Source organism: Enhydra lutris, unplaced genomic scaffold (assembly GCF_002288905.1).
Source record: "Enhydra lutris kenyoni isolate GAN:26980312 unplaced genomic scaffold, ASM228890v2 scaffoldscaffold4, whole genome shotgun sequence".
Taxonomy (NCBI): Eukaryota; Metazoa; Chordata; class Mammalia; order Carnivora; family Mustelidae; genus Enhydra; species Enhydra lutris.
This window is the reverse complement of record NW_019154088.1, coordinates 12,165,220-12,186,018: the sequence shown is the minus strand read 5'-3', so window position 1 is coordinate 12,186,018 and position 20,799 is coordinate 12,165,220. Positions and strand designations below refer to the sequence as shown.

The following is a 20,799-nucleotide window of genomic DNA, read 5'->3' as shown; positions in this document are numbered from 1 at the left end:
TTGATGTTCCCTTATCCAGGTATTTAATGGTGGTTATTCATTCCTTGGCTCTTGACCCCAAAGTAGGTAGATCCCCTTCCTAGAACCCCTGCCCCTCTTCCCTCCCCGAAACCAAATGTATCTCCCCATCCTAGGCCCCTCTTACTCATACTCTGGTGTTCTCATTTTCAGAAATTAGTTGGCTCCCCATGTCTTTTTCTCCCTTTATCTACCCTATGTTCTCTGGCCTCCCTGGGTCCTGGAGCTGCTTTCAGTTATCAAAGACATTGAGATAAATGACAGTGGTGGGAGAAGCAGAGAGGTAGAAGCCAAGGGCCAGCAACTAAGCAATGTATACAGTCAGAAAAAGCCTAAGCAGCACTACAGCATCTGTAATGAACTTGATTTTATTGTTAGAATTGGAGGCGGCTCCATTACAGCAGCTGGGAACTATAGCAGGGAAGTGTGGGGAGGAGCAGAGCACAGCAGCACAGGGAGGGTGGGAGCTAGGAAGAACACAGGCCGGCTCATTTTGGTTTCCACACAGTCATTTGGCAGAGAGAGCCCTGGCGAGCGTCTGGATTTCTCAGTCCGGCAGTAGTCTGGCAGGGCTGCTCATTGGCTTGCTTGGGGAGAGGTCCTCTCCTGGGGTGGTTTTTTTTTTTTTTTTTTCCCAGCCAGTTTTCATCTTACTCAGTAGGAGTTCAGCTTTAGCTCAGCTTTGTCTCCTTCTTCCCTTCCTCCCTCTCATCTTCCCCAAGTTCTCTGGCATGGCCTCAACCTCCCAGATCCTCTGTTCAAGAGTTTGGGGCTGGAAAGGCAACCAGTGTTCCCATTTCAGCTGCAGGATGGCATAGTGGAATGTTGGGGGAGTCACACATTGCTGGGGTGTCAAATGTTGGGATGTCAGGCAGTGGCTTATTTTTAACCCATTACACACCAGGCCACAGCAGATGACCACATGCAGAGAAGCCAAGCAGGGGACGAAAAGGGATGAGGATAACTGGAATGGGTGGGTGAAAACTTCAAAAGATCAGGGAGCTTGGAAGAATTCAGGGATTGGGGCTGGGCTCTCCTTGCCCCTTTGTGCTGCCCAATAGGCCTGGTCTGAGCACAGCTCTGGGATGTGAATGGTATGAAGCAGGGACTGGGAGGATAAGCAACTTTCTTCTCTCACCAGTCTATTGGTCAAAAGAGCTTCAAGTTTTGGACTGAGACATTCAGATATGGAGGGAAGCAGTGGGACAGTGTAGCAGCGGTGGACCCCTGGACCCCTGCTGGAACCCAGACCCTGGTGGGTAAGGGAATGGGAGATGGAGGAAAGAGCGCAGCTCTGGGCACCTCACTGACAGAATCCTGCCCCCCAGGTCACATAAATTACTACTGGAGATCCTTCCTTAGGATGCTAAATAAATAGAGATAAAGAGGTTCCCGGGTCTGGGGATATGATCTAGCTCCATGAGGGAGGAGATTGCTGAGACCCACCCTTCCTCCCCCCGCAATACAAACTCTTGGTAGTGTTAAGAGAAGGGGTGCTCCAGGGTTCTCAGGCATCAGATGATCTCCTATCCTAATTTTTACCCTCCTTCTACCCTCTCCCTGTTGCCTTTGGTTTTGAAATTCCTTTCGGGTATGGATGAGGGGGAGGGACACCCCTTCCATTTAGCCCAGCCCAAGTTTCCACAATAAGACATCCTGTCGCGTCTCTCCCACCCCAGCTCCCACGTCCCTCAACCCCAAAGGACTCAGCAATAGCCATTCTCTAAGGGAGCTGGGGGAGCAGATCCTTGGGGAAGGGAGAGTAGTTCTCTCAGAACTCAATCTTGCAGGCTGGGAAGGACTCATCCTGCATGACCACAGTGCTGCTGCTAGCCAGGACCAGGACGTTCAATTGTTGCTGCTGCTCATGAGTCTGCTGGTACCACTCACGAGTCACCTCTGTGTCATGAGTAGGGATCAGAGTCACCTAGGAGGGAGACAAGAAGTGCCTGATGTGACAATGTGAAGAGAAGTGAGGAGGATGGGTCATCATGCCTGATGGTCTAGGAAGTAGTCGCACTGCCCACAGAAAGGGCTCAGTCCTTTTATGAATAGAGACTGTGTTCCACTATTGCCTCTGAGTAAGCTTCGACCAGACCTCCTCTTCAGCATCCCTTGCCACTCACCTGAAGATTCTCCCCCCACTGGGCCTTGCCCTCCAGCAACGCATCCAGCACAGCCCGGCTCGGCTCTCCATTGACAGGGTCATTCCCACTGACCACATAATAGGATGCACGCACTCGACGGAAGAAGTCAAGGTCAGCAGTCTTGCCACTGCAATGATTTGGGATATAGGCGAGATCCACGTACACAGGGGGGCCAGAGCCTCCTTTGGAACCCAAGGCCGCTGTAGAGATAAGCCAGGACTCATTGGAGAGGTAAAGTAGAAAACTTTTAGCAATCTTCTTCCTCCCACAGTCCCTCTACTCCTGGAGTCTTTGACCAGCCACACCCAACCCCAACCCACCAACTCTCCCACCTTTCATGTTATACTTACATGATCCTGTTTTGAGTCCATTGACTAGGCCTTTGGACATGGGGCTGTGTCCATCCTTTTCCTCTGCTGGGGTGACCTGGCTTGGAGTGCTGCGTGGTCGGGGTGGGACCCGGGATGCTCGATCTGCAGTCCCTTTACCAGGGGTGGGTGAGCGTTTTCCCCGAAGATCCAGACGCCGGGCAGGAGATGCTGGCTTGGCCCTGCCTGGGGCCCTGCGCCCTACTCTCCCCTGTGCCTTCTCCTTCTCCCGTAGCTTTTCTACCCTCCCAGATTCTGAGCTGAGCCCCTCGGGGTCAGCCATGCACACATCAGGGCGAGGAGGGGATGGGCGGGGGTCTGGTTGAGGGATAGGGGGTGGGTCATGGCCAGGCCTGGGATGGTGAGTTCCACTGACCCCCCCAGCTTTGTCCACAGGCAGGAAGTCCCCATCTTCATCTGAGTCGAGGGCTGCCTCAGCTGTGATGGATGGACACTCCTCAGTTTCTGGTGGAACATCAGAATCTGATTGTGAGGAGCCTGAATCACTGGCTGATGTTGGGGGTGTCTCATCAGCCACAGGGCATGGGCCCCCTGTGGCCCCTGGGCCCCCCGCCCGGCGCCGTCCCCCTCTCCCTACTAGCCGAGCTTCTTCACTTGAGAGGTCACCTTCATCTGTGGATTGGGGCAGAGGCGGGTTCAGAAAGGATGGGGAGAGTTCCCCACGGTGTGGCCGAGGCTCAGCAGCACATCCCTGGGGCCCAGCCTCAACCTCAGGGGAGACACTCCTGGGTTGACCTCCAGAAGCCCCTCCAGGGCACAGTGGCTGCTCAGGGGAAAGCAGCGTCTCAGGCCGGGAACTCCTCTCTGCTCCCTCAGGCCAGTCCCCACGTTCCCAGGCAGGGCAGGACTCAGCTGTTTCTTTCTCAGCCTTGGCCAGGGCAGGGCCTGGGGGGTTGGGGCTGGTTTCAGTTGGGCCATTGGCGGCACAATCCCCAGAGGGACTTTCGGAGGGGCTTGGCTTCTTGGTGGGGGTCCCTGTGCACTCCAGGCGGCAGGGCAGAGTGCTATCATCCGTGTCTCCAGGCAAGCTTGGAGCTGGAGCTGGGGCCAAGTCCAGTGAAGGTGGGGGTGCTGGGCTCAGAGGAGTGAGATCCCAGATGCCGTGGGTAGCTGGTTCCATTCCTGGGACCAGCTCTCCAGACCCCCGTTCCGCAGCCTCCAGGCCAGGAGGGAAGCGCTCAGCCACACTCGAAATCACAGGTGTGGTGGCCTCTGAGGAGGAGCCTTCAGACAGGGCTGGTGAAGCAGGTCGTGGCAGACTGGAAAGGAGAGGGGCCTCGGGAGAGCTGGGTGATGGAAGCTGGGGCAGCGAGGAATCCAGGCTGGGGGCCTTGGTCACTTCTAGATATTCATCATGCCGGGCTCTGGTGGGGGGCCCTGGAGCCAGAGCCAGAGCTCGGTCCCTGGAGAAGGCGAGGGAGCCACAGGGTGCCGAGCGTGGTTCAGCAGGAGAGGGCAGCTGTGGGGGAGCTGGCTGCAATGAGGAGAAGCCAAAGGCTGAAGCAGGGAAGTCCAGGCTGGGTCGGGCAGGACCCACGTGTGAGTCTGAGGGAGGGCTGGAATGTACCTCACTCTCAGGCCACAATGTGGGGGGCCCTGCAGAGATGGGGTGAGGGGGGCTTGGGGACTGGGCCTCTTTCTCTGGCTGTTCCCGAGCCCCCTTCTCCAGCTCCGAGTCACTAGTGCTATCTTCCCAGTGACCCTGGCCTGATTCCTTGGGGGATGGGGTTCTCCTGTCTGGGCTACAGCTCAGGATATTACCATTAAGAGCGGGGCTTGGGCCTTTGCTCAGTGGGATAGGAACACGGGGGGGCACTGCAGGTGGGGTAAGGCTGGGCTCCACACTCGGTCCTGGCTCAGGCTCCTGTCTGGGGGGTAAAGTGGGTCCCGCCAGGGCTGCATAGCTAAAGGTTGGAGTGTCAGATTGGAGACTCTTGGGTGAGACAGGAGATGAAAGCTCCTTCTCTGCAGATGGGTTTCGGCCAGCAGCCTCCTCCTTGGCTGAGATGTGTGGCAGCCAATTCACAGCTGCCCCAAGCGGAGGCTCTCTGGTGGGGCATGCAGGGCCAAGCCCAGTGAGCATCATCTGCTCATAGATGTCTGCATACTGAAAACTTCTCTCATCAGGATAGGGTGTGGGCTCTCTCTCCTCGGGCTCCATCTGCTCAGGCTCCTTGGTGGCATGGCTCTCGCTGGCCTCTGGGACCTTTGAGCTTTGAGGGCTGCTGCCAGGAGCACCAGTTCCACCTTCTTCTTCCCTTTCCCCTTCAGCCTTGCGGTAGTCCTTCCCCAAGGGGGAGTATGGCCCACCTTCCAACTCCGCTGCTGCCTCTTGTACTGCCGTCACCACACTGTCATACTCAGCTGTGCCCCAGGAGAAGGGCGCAGGAGTGTGTGGCTCTGGGGCAGGTGTCGGGGGAGCTGGAGCTGGGGAGAGGGGTGCAGGGGGCAGGGGTCTGTCCTTGGGCACCCATGGTGGGATGTCAGCCAGCCACGAGGGGGTGGTGGGTTCGTTCCTCACAGGAGGCATGGGCTCAGGCTCTGGGATAGGGCTTTCCTGTCCTGGGGCAGGAGGAACCCTCTGTCCAACCATCTCAGGTGGGGAGGCTGGAGGAGAAATGATCTCAAAAGGAGAACGGGTCAGCTTGTCCTCTTCCTCTGGTGGCAGCCCAACTGGTGACTCAGCAAGCCAGTGCTCCACCTCTAGCCCCTTCTGTGGTGAGGGCTCCTGGAAACCCTTGAAGTCTGAGGCCCAGGGGCTCTGGGGCACATGCTCCAGTGGGGGCACTTCTTGTTCATCATCTGGCCCTTCATCGAGGAAAGTGCTCTCCCGCTCTTCTGTGTACCGTGGCCGGGCCCCCTGGCCATCCAGCTCATGAGGAAACCATACCTTGCGCTCACAGCTCAGCTCCCTCCAGTATGTGTCCTGTTCCAGGCCCACATCCTCTCTGCCCCTCCAGTACCTGCCCTCCTGCTCAGGAGAGGTGTCCTCCCATGTCCGGGCAGCCTCTTTCTGTTCTCCAACTGGCTCCACTCTGGACGGGGATGTTTCTTGCCACTCCTGGACCACATCCCGCTCCTTCCCATACTTTTCTCCCTGATCCCAGGCCTTGTCCTCCTGCACTGGGCTCTCTTCCAGACCCAGAGTTCTGGTATTTTCTAGCAGAGCTTCTTCCTTCTGCTGTACGGCCTCAACTTTTTCTCGAGATTTTTCCTCTAGGGTCTTCTCCTTTTGTTTCATGGTTTTATCCTCCTGCACTGGGCTCTCCTGCTCCTGAGTTTTGTCCTTATCTTCCAGAGCCTTGTCTTTCTCTTCAGCAGCCTTATTGTTTTGTTCCAGAGCTTCAGCCTTCTGTCCCAAGGCCCAGTATTTTTGTTCTAAGGCCTCATCCTTCTTTTCCCAGGCCTCGTCCTCCTGTTCTAGAGTCCTGTCTTTTTGTTCCAAGTCAATGTCTTTTTGTTCTAAGGTCTTATCCTTCTGTTCATGAGCCTTGTCCTTCTGTTCAGGGGCTTCGTCTGTCTGTCCTAAGGCTTTGCCCTTCAGTTCAGGGACCTTGTCCTCTGGAGCCTTGTCTTTATGTTCAGTGTCTTTGACTTTTTGTTCTAAGGTTTCATCTTTTTCTTCTAGGATCTTGTCCTCCTGTTCTAGAATTTTGTCTTTTTGTTCTATGTCTTTGTCTTTTGTTTCCAGGGCCTTGTCCTGGTGTCCCAGGACTGTGACCTTTTGTTCTAAGTCTCTGCCTTTTTGTTCTAGACACTTATCTTGCTGTTCTACAGCCTTGTTCTTTTCTTCCAGAGCCTTATCTTTCTGACCCATGGCTGTATCCTTTTGCTCCACAATATCCCTCTGTTCCAGAGATTTGTCCTGCTGTAGGACTTCATATTTTGGTTCAGGCCCCTCGTCCCTCTGCTCTGGGGTTCTGTCTTTCAACTCTGAAACTTTACCTTCCCATTCCATGGCAATGCCCTCCATGGCAGGGCTAGGCAAAGACTCAGGACTCTTGGTGAGGGAGCTATCAGGTGTCAGAATGTGTTCACTAGGGCTGGTGATTACACCAGGTGAATGCTTCCCATCTCCCAACAATGTAGAATGAAATAAGGGGCTGGCAGGTAATTTCCTATCAGGGCTCTCATCTGTGGTGTCTGCCAGAGCAGGGTATGCAGTGGTCCCATCTGGGAAAGGCGACACTGCGGCTGCATGGGGTTCTGGAATAGATGCAGGCACTAGATGGTGAGAAGTGTCCTCAGCCTGCATTAGAGGCCCCTTTTCTTCCTTTCCAAGGCTTAGTTCCCCAAACTGGAGGGTGCCAAGGTTTTCTGGAGAGAGCTGCTTAGAAGAGATATCCAGAGAAGTCTCCTTGCTGGGACTCTCTTCTGAGAGAGAAAGTGACTGGGTTTCTTCTGGAGATACCTCTGGCCAAAGGTCTTTGTGTAGCTGCTGCTCTGTCAGGCCACAGGGAGACCTGGGGATGGCTTCTTGGTGGGCTGTATCTGGGGAGACCACACTGAGTATAGATACGGACTCTGCATCTTCAGGGGAGAGGCTTTGGTCAGGAAATTGGAGCACTTCATCTTTCTGAGTTTCACCAGGTTCTTGGAGTGATGTTCTCAAATCTCTGGGAAGGGCTTCTGTTCCCAGAATTGGGCCTGGGGGCTCTCTTGCCTCCACAGTCTCAAAGACTATTGCTTTGTCCTGTTCTGGCAACAGCTGGATAGTGCAGCCTGTATGTCCCCCAACGATGCTGACAGGTACTTCCTGGGCAGGGGGATTCTTGGGAGAAGGCAACTTTCCCTCCTCCTCTAGGGCGACCTCTTCAGGCCCTGGCTTAACTATCTGCTCTATAGCATCTTCCTTGCCCACACCTGGTATACGCCTAGTTCCTCCCCAGGAGCCTGCTTCCTGGAAGTCTTGGGGCTCAGACTTTTCTTCCACTGGGGACTGATGAAAGGGTGTGTGGGTGGCACTGGGTGGGCCAGATGGTGGAGGAGAGGCCATCTTCACTGTGCTATCATCTGGGCTGAGGCAGCGCTCCTCCACCTCTCCAAGGATTGATTCCCCTGGATGTAGGGTATGCCCAGGGGCACCAAACATTGGAGCTCCAAATTGATTAGAAAGTTTCTCAGACTTCTCTGCATTTGTGGTCTCTTCCTCTTTCTCTTCCACAGCTTTCTCTCCAGGCAACCCTCTCCCTGCAATCTCCCCTTTCTTCTCTGACTCCCCAGTCACAGAGAAATCCTCACAGGGTGGTGATTTGAAGCCCTTGTCTTCTTCCAGTGAGGAGGTGGGTGAGATGGTTCCAGCCGATGGCACATAGTCCAAGCCCTGAGTGGCTTCAGTGCGGGATGAGGGGATGCTTGTGACCGTGTCAAGCAGCAGGGAGCTCTTGCCTGTCTCCTCTGTCTGGGGAGCTGTGAGCGAAGCCACAGACTGGTCTTCAGCCACGGATGTGGCAAAGGAAGAAAGCTTGTCACACTCAGTGATTGAGGTGGCCGAGGACACATGCTCCTCTTCAGCCAAAGGGGCGGCCACCATGTTGGGGGTGTAGGTGAGTTCAGTCTCTGGCGCTCCGTAGCCTTTGCTGGAGGCAGTAGGAACAGCACTGTCTGTAGGCTGGCTAGCTTCAAAGGGGCCAGGACCTTCAGCCCCAGGGAGGTCATACGTACTTATAGGAAATCTAGGTGGAGCTGGGCGCTCTTCTGGCTCGTCATGAATCTCCTCATCTGAGATGGTCTGCTCTGTCTCTGAGTAGCCAGGGATTGTTTCATCCTGGATGTAAGAGACATGCTCAGTGGCTCCTGCAGGTGTGGCCAGGCTGCTTAGGAAGGAAGAGGTCTCCTTCTCAGGAGCTTTGCCCTGGAGTCCTACTTCCCGGCCCCCGAGGGCCTCCCTGTCCCTTGGAGTTACTTTCAAGGCTTCCTGCATATGTTTTTGGTAAAAACCCTCAGCCTTTGTCTCTTCCTCTTCCTCCTCATCTGAAGGGTGCAACTCCTCCATTTCTTCTAACTCGGCCTTCTCTATCACATCCTCCTTTACCTCCGGTTCACTTTCCTCTCTGGCTTCTGTTCTATCAGGGAGCCTCTCTGTTTCCTTCTGCTTCTTTTCCTCCCAGGTCTCTTTCTCTTCCTCTGTTTCAGCCCCAGAATCTGGGCCTCTATCCTTGCTTCCTTGTTCTTCAGGGACATCTGAGACAGCCTCTTTCTCCTTCATCATAGGTTCTTCGTGTTCCAGCCCTGGGACAGAGGGTGGTATTCCCTGGCCATTTGTGCTCGGGGGTCCCTCCTCTGCAGTGTCTGGAGGGAATGGTTTCTCTCCTAGTCCTGTGTCCCTTTGTTCAGCCAGCAACCCCCTCTCCTCACGCTTCAGCTCCTCAAAGTCCTGTGTGAGGTCCTCTGGTGAAGACAGAGCCAGTTCCCTGTGCCCACTGACTACTGGGGGTGGTACAGCCCCCTTCTGGGCTGGGGGTGTCCGGGGCTCGGAAGACAGCTCCTTCTCTGCACGAGCAGCCCGACTCTTGTCCATTTTGACCCTGCCAGGGGCCTTGGCTTTGTAGAGGGTCTTACGAACCTCAGGGGTAAAGGGCTTAAGGTCTGGCTTGGAAATTTTCTTGACCTCAGGTTTGGTATCTTTCCTCTTCTCCTCCTTTTTGGCATCCTTCTTCTCCTCCTTCCTTCCTTCATCCTTCTTGAGCTCCTTTCTCTCCTTCTTGATCTCTTTTTTCTCTTTGTCTTTTTTTTCTTCCAGCTTTGATATCTTTTCTTTCAGGTGCTTCTTCCCCACCTTGTCTTTGATCAGCTTTCGCTTCTCTGCCTTCAGGGCCTCAGTCGACTCTGTCTTCACCCTCTCAGGCTTGGTAGGCTTCTCTGGGGGCTTCTCAGATGACTCCTTTATTTTTTTCTCTGTCTTGGCTAACTCCTTGGCCAGTTCTGAGCGAGCTTCCTTGGCTCCCTCTTCAGCCACCTCCTCCCGTTTGGCCAGCTTGCTTACAGCTGTTTTGGCAGTGGCCTTGAGGCTCTCCTTGCTGTCAGCCCGCTGTTTGATTTTGCTGGGTTTGAGGTTGGCAGGCACTGCACCAGAGGCCAAGTCCTTCTGTGTAGCCACAGGGTACCGCAGGAAGTCCAGATGCCTCAGCTTTTCCAGGCCTTCCAAGATCTTGTTCTGGGGAGCATTCCCTGGAAAAAGCACACGTACAATCTTCTCAGTGGGGTTGGCTGGTAGCCAGACCACCAGAGCAGTGATAGAGGTCAGGTAGGGCACTGAGATCTCAGCCTCCTTCCCGTTAGCCAGCACAATGCCTGTCTTAGCTTTACTGTTGCCTGCCCACTTTTGCATGAGGAACTGCATCTCCTTGCTGTCCTTGACAGGGTTGAGGACATACATGTCCAGCCGGCCCACACCCATTTTGTGAAAGAGGGTCAGTGGCTCAATGGTGTTGCTGACCACACGGTAGAGAGGTTCAGCCTGGATGCCCAGGCGGTTTAGGTGTTGCAGAGTGAGGCAGGCCTCCTCAATGCTGCGCTTGGCTTTCCGGGAGGCATCAGGCAGCCGCAGTTTATCTGGCACGTTGAAGAAGACAACTCCAAGCTCAGGGGAGATAAGATTCTTCACCCAGTCGCTGTAGCTGCTAGAGCCCTGGGACTGCTCCTCCTCCAGTTCTGCCACTTTGCGCTGCAGGAGTCCATTGATGCCTGGCAGGTTGTCTGCCCCGATGTGTGTGAGCAACACTGAGTCAATGCGGTCCAGGTGCCGCACCAGCTTCCAGAAGCAGGACTTGCGATCAGAACCACCATCCACCAAGATGTTGAAACCGTTGACGGCAAAGAGGGCAGAGTCCCCGCGGCCACCAGGGAAGATGTAGCAGCAAGGCTTGGAGAGCTTGAGGAAGCCCCCTGAGGTAGGGGGCTCTAGCAGGTCAAAGGGAGATGGCACATCCACAGTCTCAGAGACATACTCAGAGAACTCGGCCACACCATCCATGGTGGGCAGCGTGGGCTCAGGGTTTAGTCGGAGGTGCAGGGTCTCTTGGGAACTGGATAGTCCCAGGTGACTCCAATCACCCTCCCCTAAGCAGGAAACAGTGAGGAAGGCCTGGATCCCAGGGTCTCTATTGCTGAGCAACTGGGCAATCTAGAAGAATGGGAGACGAAAGGCTGATCAGGTCAGGTAGAGACCTGGGGTTGCCTTAACCCGACTTAGATTCAATCTGCCAGTCTCCACCACTTTGTGAGGGGATTTCCTCCTACCTTTCTGCCAGCATTCCCTCTGGTCAAGCAACCTGAGATTTTCCCATGCTTGGATCCCTCCCCACAGCTCTAGTCCTACCCCATATTCTGTTCCTCCCAGATATGCAGATGTGGAGCTTACCTCTGGGTTGTGAAGGACCTGGGCAAAGTTTTGATAAGAGTAGGTACCGCTCTGAAGGATGAGGTCTCCCCCGGGCTCTAAACTTTGCCCACTCAAGATTAGTAGTTTGTGAGCTGATGGACTGCTAAGGAGATGGTGAACCTGGAAGGGAAAGACGGGAGTGGTCGCAGATGGAGGAAACCCAGGGAAGGGCCCTGGTTATTCCTGCTTGCCCTCAGTACTGCTAGGACACATTCCCCACTTGTTGGCCCACAACATCTCTAGTGTGGGGCTGGGGATCATAAGGCAGCTTAGATGGTTCAAAGCCAAGTCCAGGCACTTTGGGCCTTCCAGCAGTAGTACTGGCAGAGGCGGGTTATAACATTTCCAGCGAACCCTAGTGGCAAGGCTCAGGCCCCGATCTTACCTCAGAGCTGATGCTGTCGGCACTAGGGTTTACCAGGATGATGGTCTCTAGAATCTCACTCTGGTGGGAGAGGGTCCTCTGGCCTGAGGGAGGAGAGATGCAGGATTTTGTATTGAAGAGAGTGGGTATAGACTAAAAGGGAGAGGTATTGTGTGGGGCAAGAGAGAAAAGAATATAGTATCACAAAATGGGACTAAGGGGAAAGAGAAGCCCAGATAGCCTTAGATCCTGCCACTCTGGATACTGCTGAGTAAGGTCTAGGAACTGGCTCCTCCAGCCCTTCCCTTTCAGGGCTTCCTCCTCCCCTCTCCCACACTGGCAGTCTTCTCACTCCCTTCATCTGCCACACCCTCTGCCTGCTCAGTCTGGTACCCACACCCCCTCAGCCCGGAACTCCTGCCTCAGGCTGCCCTATTGACAAGAAGCTTTTGTCCCTCTGGAGCACTAAGCTCCTGGTGCTGCCTGGGGATGGGGGGCTCAGCTGGAGGGAGGGCTCCCGGGATCATGATCCTTACTCAGCTCTCTCCTCACTAGCCTGCCTCTATCCTGGGCTTTCATGCCAGTAGAATCCCTGGAAATAAGGACATAGACACTTCTTTGCAGTGTCTACAGACTCCCCATCCTCCTTTCCATCCCCTATCCAAGGCCAGAATTCCCATTCCAAAGACTCAGTTTCTATCTCTCCAAACCTTTGGGGTTTTACAATTCAAAGAGGAGAAACAGGACTGTAATTTCTCATTCTGTTTTCTACTTCCTCAGAGGCCAAGCCTGCACTTAAAAACATACACACAATCATACTATTGCCACCACCATTCCCTCTCCCTCCTCACCTCCATATCCTCAGGTACAAGAGAGGCTTGGTTCACTGCCCCACAGCCCATCCCCTGTGAACAGTGTCAACTGTCATCCTTACCCCTCTCCCACGGGCCCTTTGCCATGGAGACAGAAAGCCACAAACTGGAGTTAGGGGCCCACCAACAAGAAACAACCAAGGATGGAGAGATTCAGAGTGTCTCCCAGGCCATGGAGAAAAACAAGACAGCCTCAACTCCCCTATCTACTTTCCTTCTCCAGACTCACAGGAAACACCAAGCAGTGCAGCAAAAAGATGGCGGGTTCAAAGATAAGAGAGGAGGATGTGGCCATCCCTGCTCCGGGCCATCCTAGCTGCTGCATGCAGACTTGAATACTCGGTCTGCAAGGGGGCTATCTGGGAGATAAGAGTGGAAGAGCTCATAACCTTCCCCTAGATTATGTGATCCAGCTCTCTCCTCTTTCTGGGGTTTGGATGAGAGAAGCCTGGGGCCAGGGCCTTTGTTAGGAGGACAAGCCCTAGTGCCAGGATCAGGCAGATCTGGCAGCTTGGGGCCAAACTTGCAGCTGCAGGGAAATGAGCTGTGGATGGGGTCAGAAGAACAAACCTCACGGATGGTGGGTGTGGTTGGGGCCCAAAAGGAGTTCAAGGGTTCTTTTCTATTAACTTGGCAACTGAAGGAAGCTTTGAGGTCAATTCAGAGGATGAGAAACACATTAGAGACAGGCTGGGGCAGGGCTTGGGCCAGTGAGGGGTATCAAGGTCCAGGGAAGGGCCGGGCTAGCCGTGGTCTGGTCATAGGCACAGGCAGTTTTTGCACTCCCCACAACACAGATGCACAGGCCCACACAGTCAAGCTAGGATGGTCTGAAGAAAAATATCTGTGGTACAGACTGATTTGCTTTCCTCTTCCTCCCCTTAGCAGCCCATTCCTCATAGTCCCCTGTGTATGACCATTAGACTTCTCTGATCCCTGTTCCTGTCTTGGCGAAAGACCCTGTTCCTCACCCATGTGCTCTCCAATTCTGACTGGCAACGAAATGGTCTGTATCCTGTACCCCTCCTTTTGAGGCCTGGGAGAAAGCCTGATTTCTCCCTTCTGCTCCCCTAGCAATCCCACCGAAGGGAGTGGACTTGTTTTTCCTTTTTCTTTGGAAGGGACTTCTTGTGAGGCAGGGGCACTTGCCATGGCCAATGCTGGGATGGAGGCGGGCCGGGTGCTGAGGCTGAGCAGGCAGGAGGGCAGGTGTCTCCGCAGTGAGGCAGAAGGGGAGGGGGGGCCGCTTGGGCAGCTGCAGTGTGCCGCAGTGTGTGAGTGTATGCGAGTGTGCGCGCTGAGCTCAGACTCCAGCTCCGCCCCCACCCCCCACCCCAGCATGACAAGTCATTTTCTTGGCTGCCTCTGCATGGGGGGTTGGGGGGGGACGCAGAGAGGGAGAAGAAACTGGCGCCTCTGTTAGAGAGCCCCCATCTTGGGAAGAGAAGCAGAGATGGGGTGGGGGTGGGGCTGAGACTTGGAACCTGTGAGGTTGACAGGACTTGGGAATGCAGGGCAGCTGCTGGGGAGGGAGTGCTCCCGGTCGCCGGAGGGAGCCAGAAGCGGGGGCTTAGAGTCTAGGTCTCAAGCTGGCCTCGGGGAATGGGAGCAGGGAGCCCAATGCGAGTAGGTTTGTCTGAGAAGAGGCGAGTGCCACGTCTTAATGACCCTTTACTCCCTTTCCCTCCCCCCCCCAGTGTCCCCCACCTTCCCTTACTTGGCAAACGCTCGCTATTCTGCTCACCCCCAGCATAGAAGCAGCTGAGCAATCCAGCAGCTGACACCAGAGACCCTCCCATTAGGCGCAGTCCCATAACATCCGCCTTTCCTTCAGATTCTTCTGCTTCTGCCCAAAGACATAGCCCCTAAACTCCTCCAGCACCGCGGGCTGCCAGACAGAGCGAGGGACACCACCCTCTGCTGCTGACCCTCGGGTGATGTCTCCCGCCCCAGCCCAGGCTGAGATGGGACTGTCACAGTCCTGGGTCCAATGGCCTCCACCTGGTCATGGGTCCAAGCCGACCCCACAGCCAGTAATGTTCATCTTCCCTCTCGGTTCCCCCACTTTGCCCGTCGTGCTGGGCTAATTCCAAACAAACCAGATTAGGTATCAACTCCTTTCCCGTTACTCCTACGGCAGCATTCCCCCCCCCCCCACCCCATGCAAAGCCCTTTGGTTAGGTTCTTACCCTGGGGTGTGGGCAGGAGCCCCTCATGGAGGCTGCAGCTCCGGCCTCAGCCGGCAGCTTCAGGGAAGAGTCTGCCGCACTTGGGGTGGGAGTGGGGGGGGGGTGCTTGATGGGGAGGGCGGCGCCTGGGCGGGGAAGAGGGGCTGGTCCATGACGAGGCACTGGAGACTTAACTCTTTCTTTGCCTTCATCATGTCATGCTCTGGGGCTTCTCTTTGGCTCCGGGGGGGCTGAGGAGTTGTCTAGCAGCTCAAAGAGCCCAGGTGGTTTCCAATGGCCCACAGGGCCCTTCTCCCCCCATGCTGTTTAGTCAAGAAAGACCCTTTTAGCATCAGTCAACAGCCCTGTGCTAGGGCACACTGCAGGGACACAGGAGGTATGGGCTGCCTGGCCCTCCCCCTTTCCTCAGGAACCATCTGCCGCCTCTCCCTTCAGACCCAGGGAATGACCTTCAATTCCTGAAGGAGCAGGAGACAAAGGGACTAGGGACCCGCAAGAATGAAGAGTGAGTGGACCACTTGAGATGAAGCCTGGGGAAGGGTTTGTGCTGAGATCTGTGGGCTTCTGAGCCACAGCTGCAGAAACCCGGGGAAGGTAGAAATAAGTCTCATTTTAGATTGCAGGGTAGGTTGAAATTCCAGAATGGACACTTGTCCCTAGCCCATCCGGGGCGGGGCACAGGGATCCTGGGAGCTGCTTATAGTTCTATGTCAGTGCAACACCACACAGTAGCCACACTAGCACTGATATTTGGAATTCTTGGGTCATTGGATCTGAAGAGGCTGGGTGGTTTCTGCCACTCAGTGGCCATTCTGCCACTCACTGCCATTCAGTGAAAGAGTTAACAGGGACCAAGGAGAATCACCAGGGTCCCAGGCCCAAGCAAGATTTACTTACTATAGGCCAATTATTAAGTGCAGCATAAAGTACGTGTTTGGGTTAAAAAAAGTCTTATGACTTTGTAGGGTGTTGTGTCCCTGTACTCTCCTTGTCTCTGTACTTTTTAATTTCTCTCTGATGTCTCTTTCTTATACTATCTTAATCCTTCCAATGTTGGTCCTGTTTCCCTTAGTCTCTACTCCTGTCTCAGGACTCAAAAGACTCAAAGGGAAGATCTTGAGAGCTCTAGCACAAGGTTCCAATCCAGTGATGCTCGTTCGCACAGAGTCCTTCCTCACCCTCTTCGCATCCATCAACCATCCCCAGTCCTGGCCAACTCCTAATGCCTTCCACACATTGACATCCACCCACTCAAACCCCAGCACCAGCCCCACCCTTGCCCCAGACTGCCAAGAGCTGCTTTTGAAGGTCAGAGAAGCCAAAATAGTCTCTGCTCTCAGCATCCCCCATCCCCCCCTTAACTGTAGCCAGAAGAGAGGAGGAGCTGAGTCACCAGAACTTGGTGGGGGGGGGGGGGGGAGAAGGGAGAACAGAGGAGGAGGAATCCTTGCTCAGATCCGGAGATGCAAAGCAGCAACATGGCAACAGCCCCATTTGGATTGAGGAGGCCATCTGCAGAGATACACAACACAAACCAGGCTGAGTTCTGAGCATCACAAAAGGAAAACTCCTCCTTTCTTCAACTTCATATTTCTTATTTCTTCCCACCTCAAACCTTCTATCTCCTACCTGCTTTCTAGGGCTCTCTGGAGTGTGCTAAGAAGGAAAGTTGAGTAGACATTTGGCTTAAGAACAAAATAACATATCCCAGCCCAATGCAGAGCCCACCCTTATTCTCAGCTGCTGCCCCCAAGGGCCACACCCTGGGCATAGTTCCAACTCACACTAGAGTCTTCCTTCAGCCCTCACCCTCTGAGCAGCCACCCACCACAACTGACCCTCCACCTGCTGTGTTCCTAGGGTCTCGGCAATGAAATGGTGAGATGCCAAAGAGAGAGACGCCTGAGCTCAGACTCAAAATGTGACTACAAGTCCTGGATTTGAGACCTGACTCTACCATTTTATTAACTGTGCTGTTAAACAAGCCACTTAACCTCTCCAAAAGTTTGCTTCCTGAACTATAAAATGAGCATAGTGTTAATACCATCTAATAATGCAGGGAAGAATGAACAGCACAAGAGACAAAAAAAGTGCTTCATTCCTAGAATCCTGAACCTGAAGTGCACAAATGCCCCTGGAAGTCTGTCTCTCTTTCATAGAGAATTTATGACCAGGGAAATCCTAAATCAGAATCTCAGACCAGACCAGCTCTAGAGTATACCCTTAGCTCCCAGGCAAACCCAGAATTGGAGATGTCTGCAGGAAGGGACTTAAAATACTACTCATGTTTACTGCTTTCCCTTTTCAGACAGCAGTGCAGACCCCCAGTTGTAGGGGCTAATGAGCTACTATATTAATATAGAATGGCTTTCATGTTTGCAGAATAACAGAACTAACACCTTCAGAGCACATCCGTGGTCATGGAGAGTCACACAGAAGGCCTACAAACTGATCCTTCAGTATGTTTCTTAGAGTCTTAAACTATCAATCATGAATTATAAATTACGAAAGTCTCTTCATTTCCTGTAGGTGCGCAACAGAAGTATCAGAGTGTTGTTTAAACTCAGTTTTCCATGTCTTAATAGTTTCTGGGTTTGTTTTATAATGCTTGGAAGCTCCAGATTATCCGCAGAATTTAGAAAGGAAGGCTGCAAGTCACCACTGGAGACTTTCTGGCGCAAAATTCACCTTGTAAAGCCATTACCAGATTTGACCGCTAGAAGGAGCTGGGCCACTGACTCTCCATCAGTGGGTCCTTCCTTGTCTGTGTTCCAGACAGTGAGGAGTGGATAGTGGATAGGAATGATTGCACTTGCCCTGATACTGTAGGATACATGTTTGTCCCCTTTCTCGGCTTTTTGTCCCAGGGTTGAGGAGAGGTGAGAAGTATGGTGGCCTCGCCTGTGGGGGTGGGGGTGGGGGCAGAAAGGATTAAGTCATAACGGACTAACATATATCCTTAAGCCCATCCCAGCAGCCTGGTTCCCCTTGCCTCTCTTCTAACGGGAGGCTGAAGGGCGGGGCAGTGTCTGCAGCTGCTCTGAGCTGACTGTTGTTTGTGGGGACAGCTGAAAGAGGAGCCAGCAGGGGTGGGGCTGTGGCTGTCTTGAGCCCTGTGGGTTTTTCCAGGAAATTCTCCACTGTTCTCCAGGGACATAGACAGGCCACCATGAAAATGTCCAAACCTAAAAAAAATTCAGTATGCTAAAGTGAGCCCTGATCTTGGGACTATTGCCCTATGCTCCTCGGGAACACTATGGTAAAACTCTTTGATTAAAAAAGGTCAAGTAGGTGTTTATATAGTAGCGCTCATTTCTGAAAGGTGCCTGAGGGTAACTATGCACCTCTCTGTTAAGTTTCTTCCCAAGGATCTCCGAATGTTAATCTGAAGAATGGGTAAGCATTTTGGTTTAAGTTCTGTTCATTCTTACACCATTCCAGAAAGCAGCCTACTCTTAAATTTCTGTTCGGAGGACAAAGTTAGAGAATTCAGTGTAAATTGTCAACATCAGCAGATAACCCCCAAACTTCAATACAGTCATTCATTTCAACTGCTGTCATCTACTTATCCAGCTTACACCAGAGATCCTAGAACTAATAAACAGCAAAACTGTCGATTTTCAATCATCAGTGCTAATGGAGGGAGCCATGACATGACTAATTCTAAAGAGAAGGCAGTCTCAAAACAGTGAGTAGCTAGCTTCACGGGAAGCCAGTCACATGAAGGAGATGCCAGCTTCATTTTTTTAAATGCTGCACATACTCCTAGGATAATGGAATGTTAGTCATATTAACCCTCTCATAGCCTCTCTCTAGGAGCATCTCTAGAGGAGTCAGTGATCAGGGAAATGACTAAAGATGGGGCAGTTAGCAGGAGGAGTATGAAGAGTTTAAAGAGGGGAGGTGACTATCCACTACACTGGCTAATTGATAACTATCTGTATAAGATATGATTTCAGTCATTTGGTGGCAGTGACTGTTGAGTGGTTGGATTTTACATTCCATAAAGGCACTGGCACATGGACTGGTGTGTCAGCATTTACCAATATCATGACCAGATGCCCACCACTTTTATAATGGGATATAGGGCTTTCTGCAGTCACCCTACAGATACTGACATGGAATGATAACTCCTAAAATATTTTCTTAAATCCCTAACCCATTTTCCCCACCCAGCAGAATAGGAAACTGAATCCTGTGAACTTTGATCTCAGAGCCAAATCTGAGTGTGACCAGCTCTTGTGGCAGCAAATCCAGGAGACCCTGCTTCCACCCTGGATTTGATGGTGCTCATCAGCCTTTGGTACCTGGATTCTGCTCTGCTCTGGAGATCTGTTGGCTGAACCAAAGAAGGAACCAGAAATCCTGAAACCATAGGCTGTGCAAACTGAGGGAAAGGCACTAAACAAGGACCTGGGAAGGTGACTGGGGGACTCACAGTTCTCTATAAAGGGAAGCAAGAAGGCTAGGATATACAGAAAGGGGAACACAAAAAGAGTGGGTTTTTGCATGGAAGATGATTGATCACTCGAGAGAAGTACCTCATTCCCTTAAGTGCATGTCAACAGCTTTCCTTAAACCACCCTCTTCTCAGGTAGACATTCTGTTCTCCAGGCTCCATCCACCATTATACCATCTGTCTGCAAAGGGTACTGGGTATGCAAGGATAGCTTTGGAGGTTTGCAACTTTCCCCTCAAGAGTCCCTCCCTTCTGCCCAACCCAAACCTCTCACAAAGCCAGCTCTGCCAGAGAGACTGGAACTCTGCTCTTCTATAACCAACCCTCACCCAAAGAACTGAAACAAATGACACTAGTCCTAACCTTTGACCTCTGAGGAGAAGTGAGCTAGGTGCCGGGTGATGAAGAGTCTCAATTGTTGGTTCAAGTCAAAGGATGATAAGTCAATGTTCCAGGAGAGAATCCCTGTGAGAGAGAGAGAGAGAGAGAGAGAAAAGAGGGCTCTAGATAAGGTCAGTGGAGGTGGACTTAGGGGAGTACTTCCAAAGCTCACAGAAGGGGCAAGGACAGTGAGAGGGTAAGGATTGCCATGATCAGCCCCAGTGACGTCTTTAAGAAAGGTGGCTGGTACCTATGTCTATTTTCCATCTCGTGCATTTCTTGAGCTTTGCTTCAGCCAGAGAGAGAAGGGAAGAGTTTAGGCTAAACTTGGTCATTAATGAGTTTGTATATAGTCATTTTCTTGCAGAGTTGCCCAGCTGGGATAGAAGTGACAAGGGCCGGTTCCCAGATATTGGGGGCTGCCTTCCTGGTCTTTACAGTTAAATAATATTCTAGACTCTCCTTCTATGCCCTCTCCTTGCCTCCACCCCTCCCGGGCTTGCTTCCACCCGCAGGTGGCTCCGCAGCACTGCGCCATAGGCAGGCAACTGGAGAGGGAGGTGAGGACTGAGGAGCTTCTGGCCACGAAGGTCACTCTCAGGTTTACCGCTGGCACTGAGAGATTTAAGATTTGTCTGCGACGTTCAGAAAGCACCTTGTTCCTGTTCAGGGACCCTAAAGAAGAAACTAAGGTAGGAACATGGACTCTGCAGGGGATGGTGAGGACCCTCAAGACATTTGGCCTGAGACACTGCTAGTGGGAGGGGTGTGACCAGGGTGGCCCCAGGGGAGCAGAGCTCCCTAGCCTCCGGGAGATTGCAGAACGCCATGGGATGTGCGGTAGGGATGAGGAAGCGAATGTTAGTAGCTAGAGACGATATGGACGCACGACATGAAAGATGCAGGTGACCGGGACTGATGATACAGCTTAACAGGGAGCGCAGATCTCAGTCCGTGCAACCTAGGGATGGAGAATGCAGACGTACACAGATGGCGGGGAAGCACGGGATGGAGGATGCCCCAAGCAGGGCCAGGACAGCGGCTCACCTTGTTCAAGGTGGGCCCGCACGGCCCTCAGCTGACTCTCTGTACCGATATCACCGATCACGATGAGCAAAGAGTGTTTCCGCAGGTCCCAGCGTGCTGCCGCCACTGCGGCTCCGGCCTCGCACAGTGGCTCCGCGGGGTTCTGAGCCAGGAGAGAGCCTGGGCTTCCGAGCCCCAGCCCGGGACTTGTCTCCATGGCAACGCCGCTAGGCCGCCCAGGCCCAGCCTCGGTCTCCATGGAAACTCCGTTGGAGTGCTAGGCCGGCAGCGTCCGCTGCAGGGAGAGTGTGCGCGGTTCTTAAAGGCCGGCGGCAGGACCCGTTCATTGGCTGCTGCCTGTCAGGGGGTGGAGCCCTGGCGCCGCAGGGTCCCGGTTGGGGCAGCGGCGTTCTGGCCCTGCGGACACCCGCGGCGTCGGGGTGGTGGCTCCCCTTGTCATCCCCCTCTCGTTTTTTCCATACGGAGCTCCCACCCCGACTTGGGCAGGGGTGGGGCTCTGGGGGACCGGGTGGAGGGGCGAGTGGATTGCCTCGGCGCCGGAAGAAGCTTC

At 53.5% G+C, this 20,799-nt stretch overlaps 1 protein-coding gene across 1 annotated transcript; it reads right to left on the bottom strand.

The window, feature by feature from the left end:
• Positions 1–374: 374 nt before the first annotated feature.
• LOC111140052 (microtubule associated protein 1A) lies at positions 375–20,487 on the bottom strand. Its single transcript, XM_022492430.1, has 7 exons — positions 20,250–20,487; positions 19,185–19,286; positions 11,323–11,405; positions 10,917–11,057; positions 2,516–10,679; positions 2,145–2,365; positions 375–1,945 (listed from the first exon to the last, which is right to left on the bottom strand). The coding sequence occupies exons 1-7, from the start codon at positions 20,485–20,487 to the stop codon at positions 1,790–1,792; spliced, it is 9,105 nt and encodes a 3,034-aa protein (XP_022348138.1). The 3' UTR covers positions 375–1,789.
• Positions 20,488–20,799: the final 312 nt, after the last annotated feature.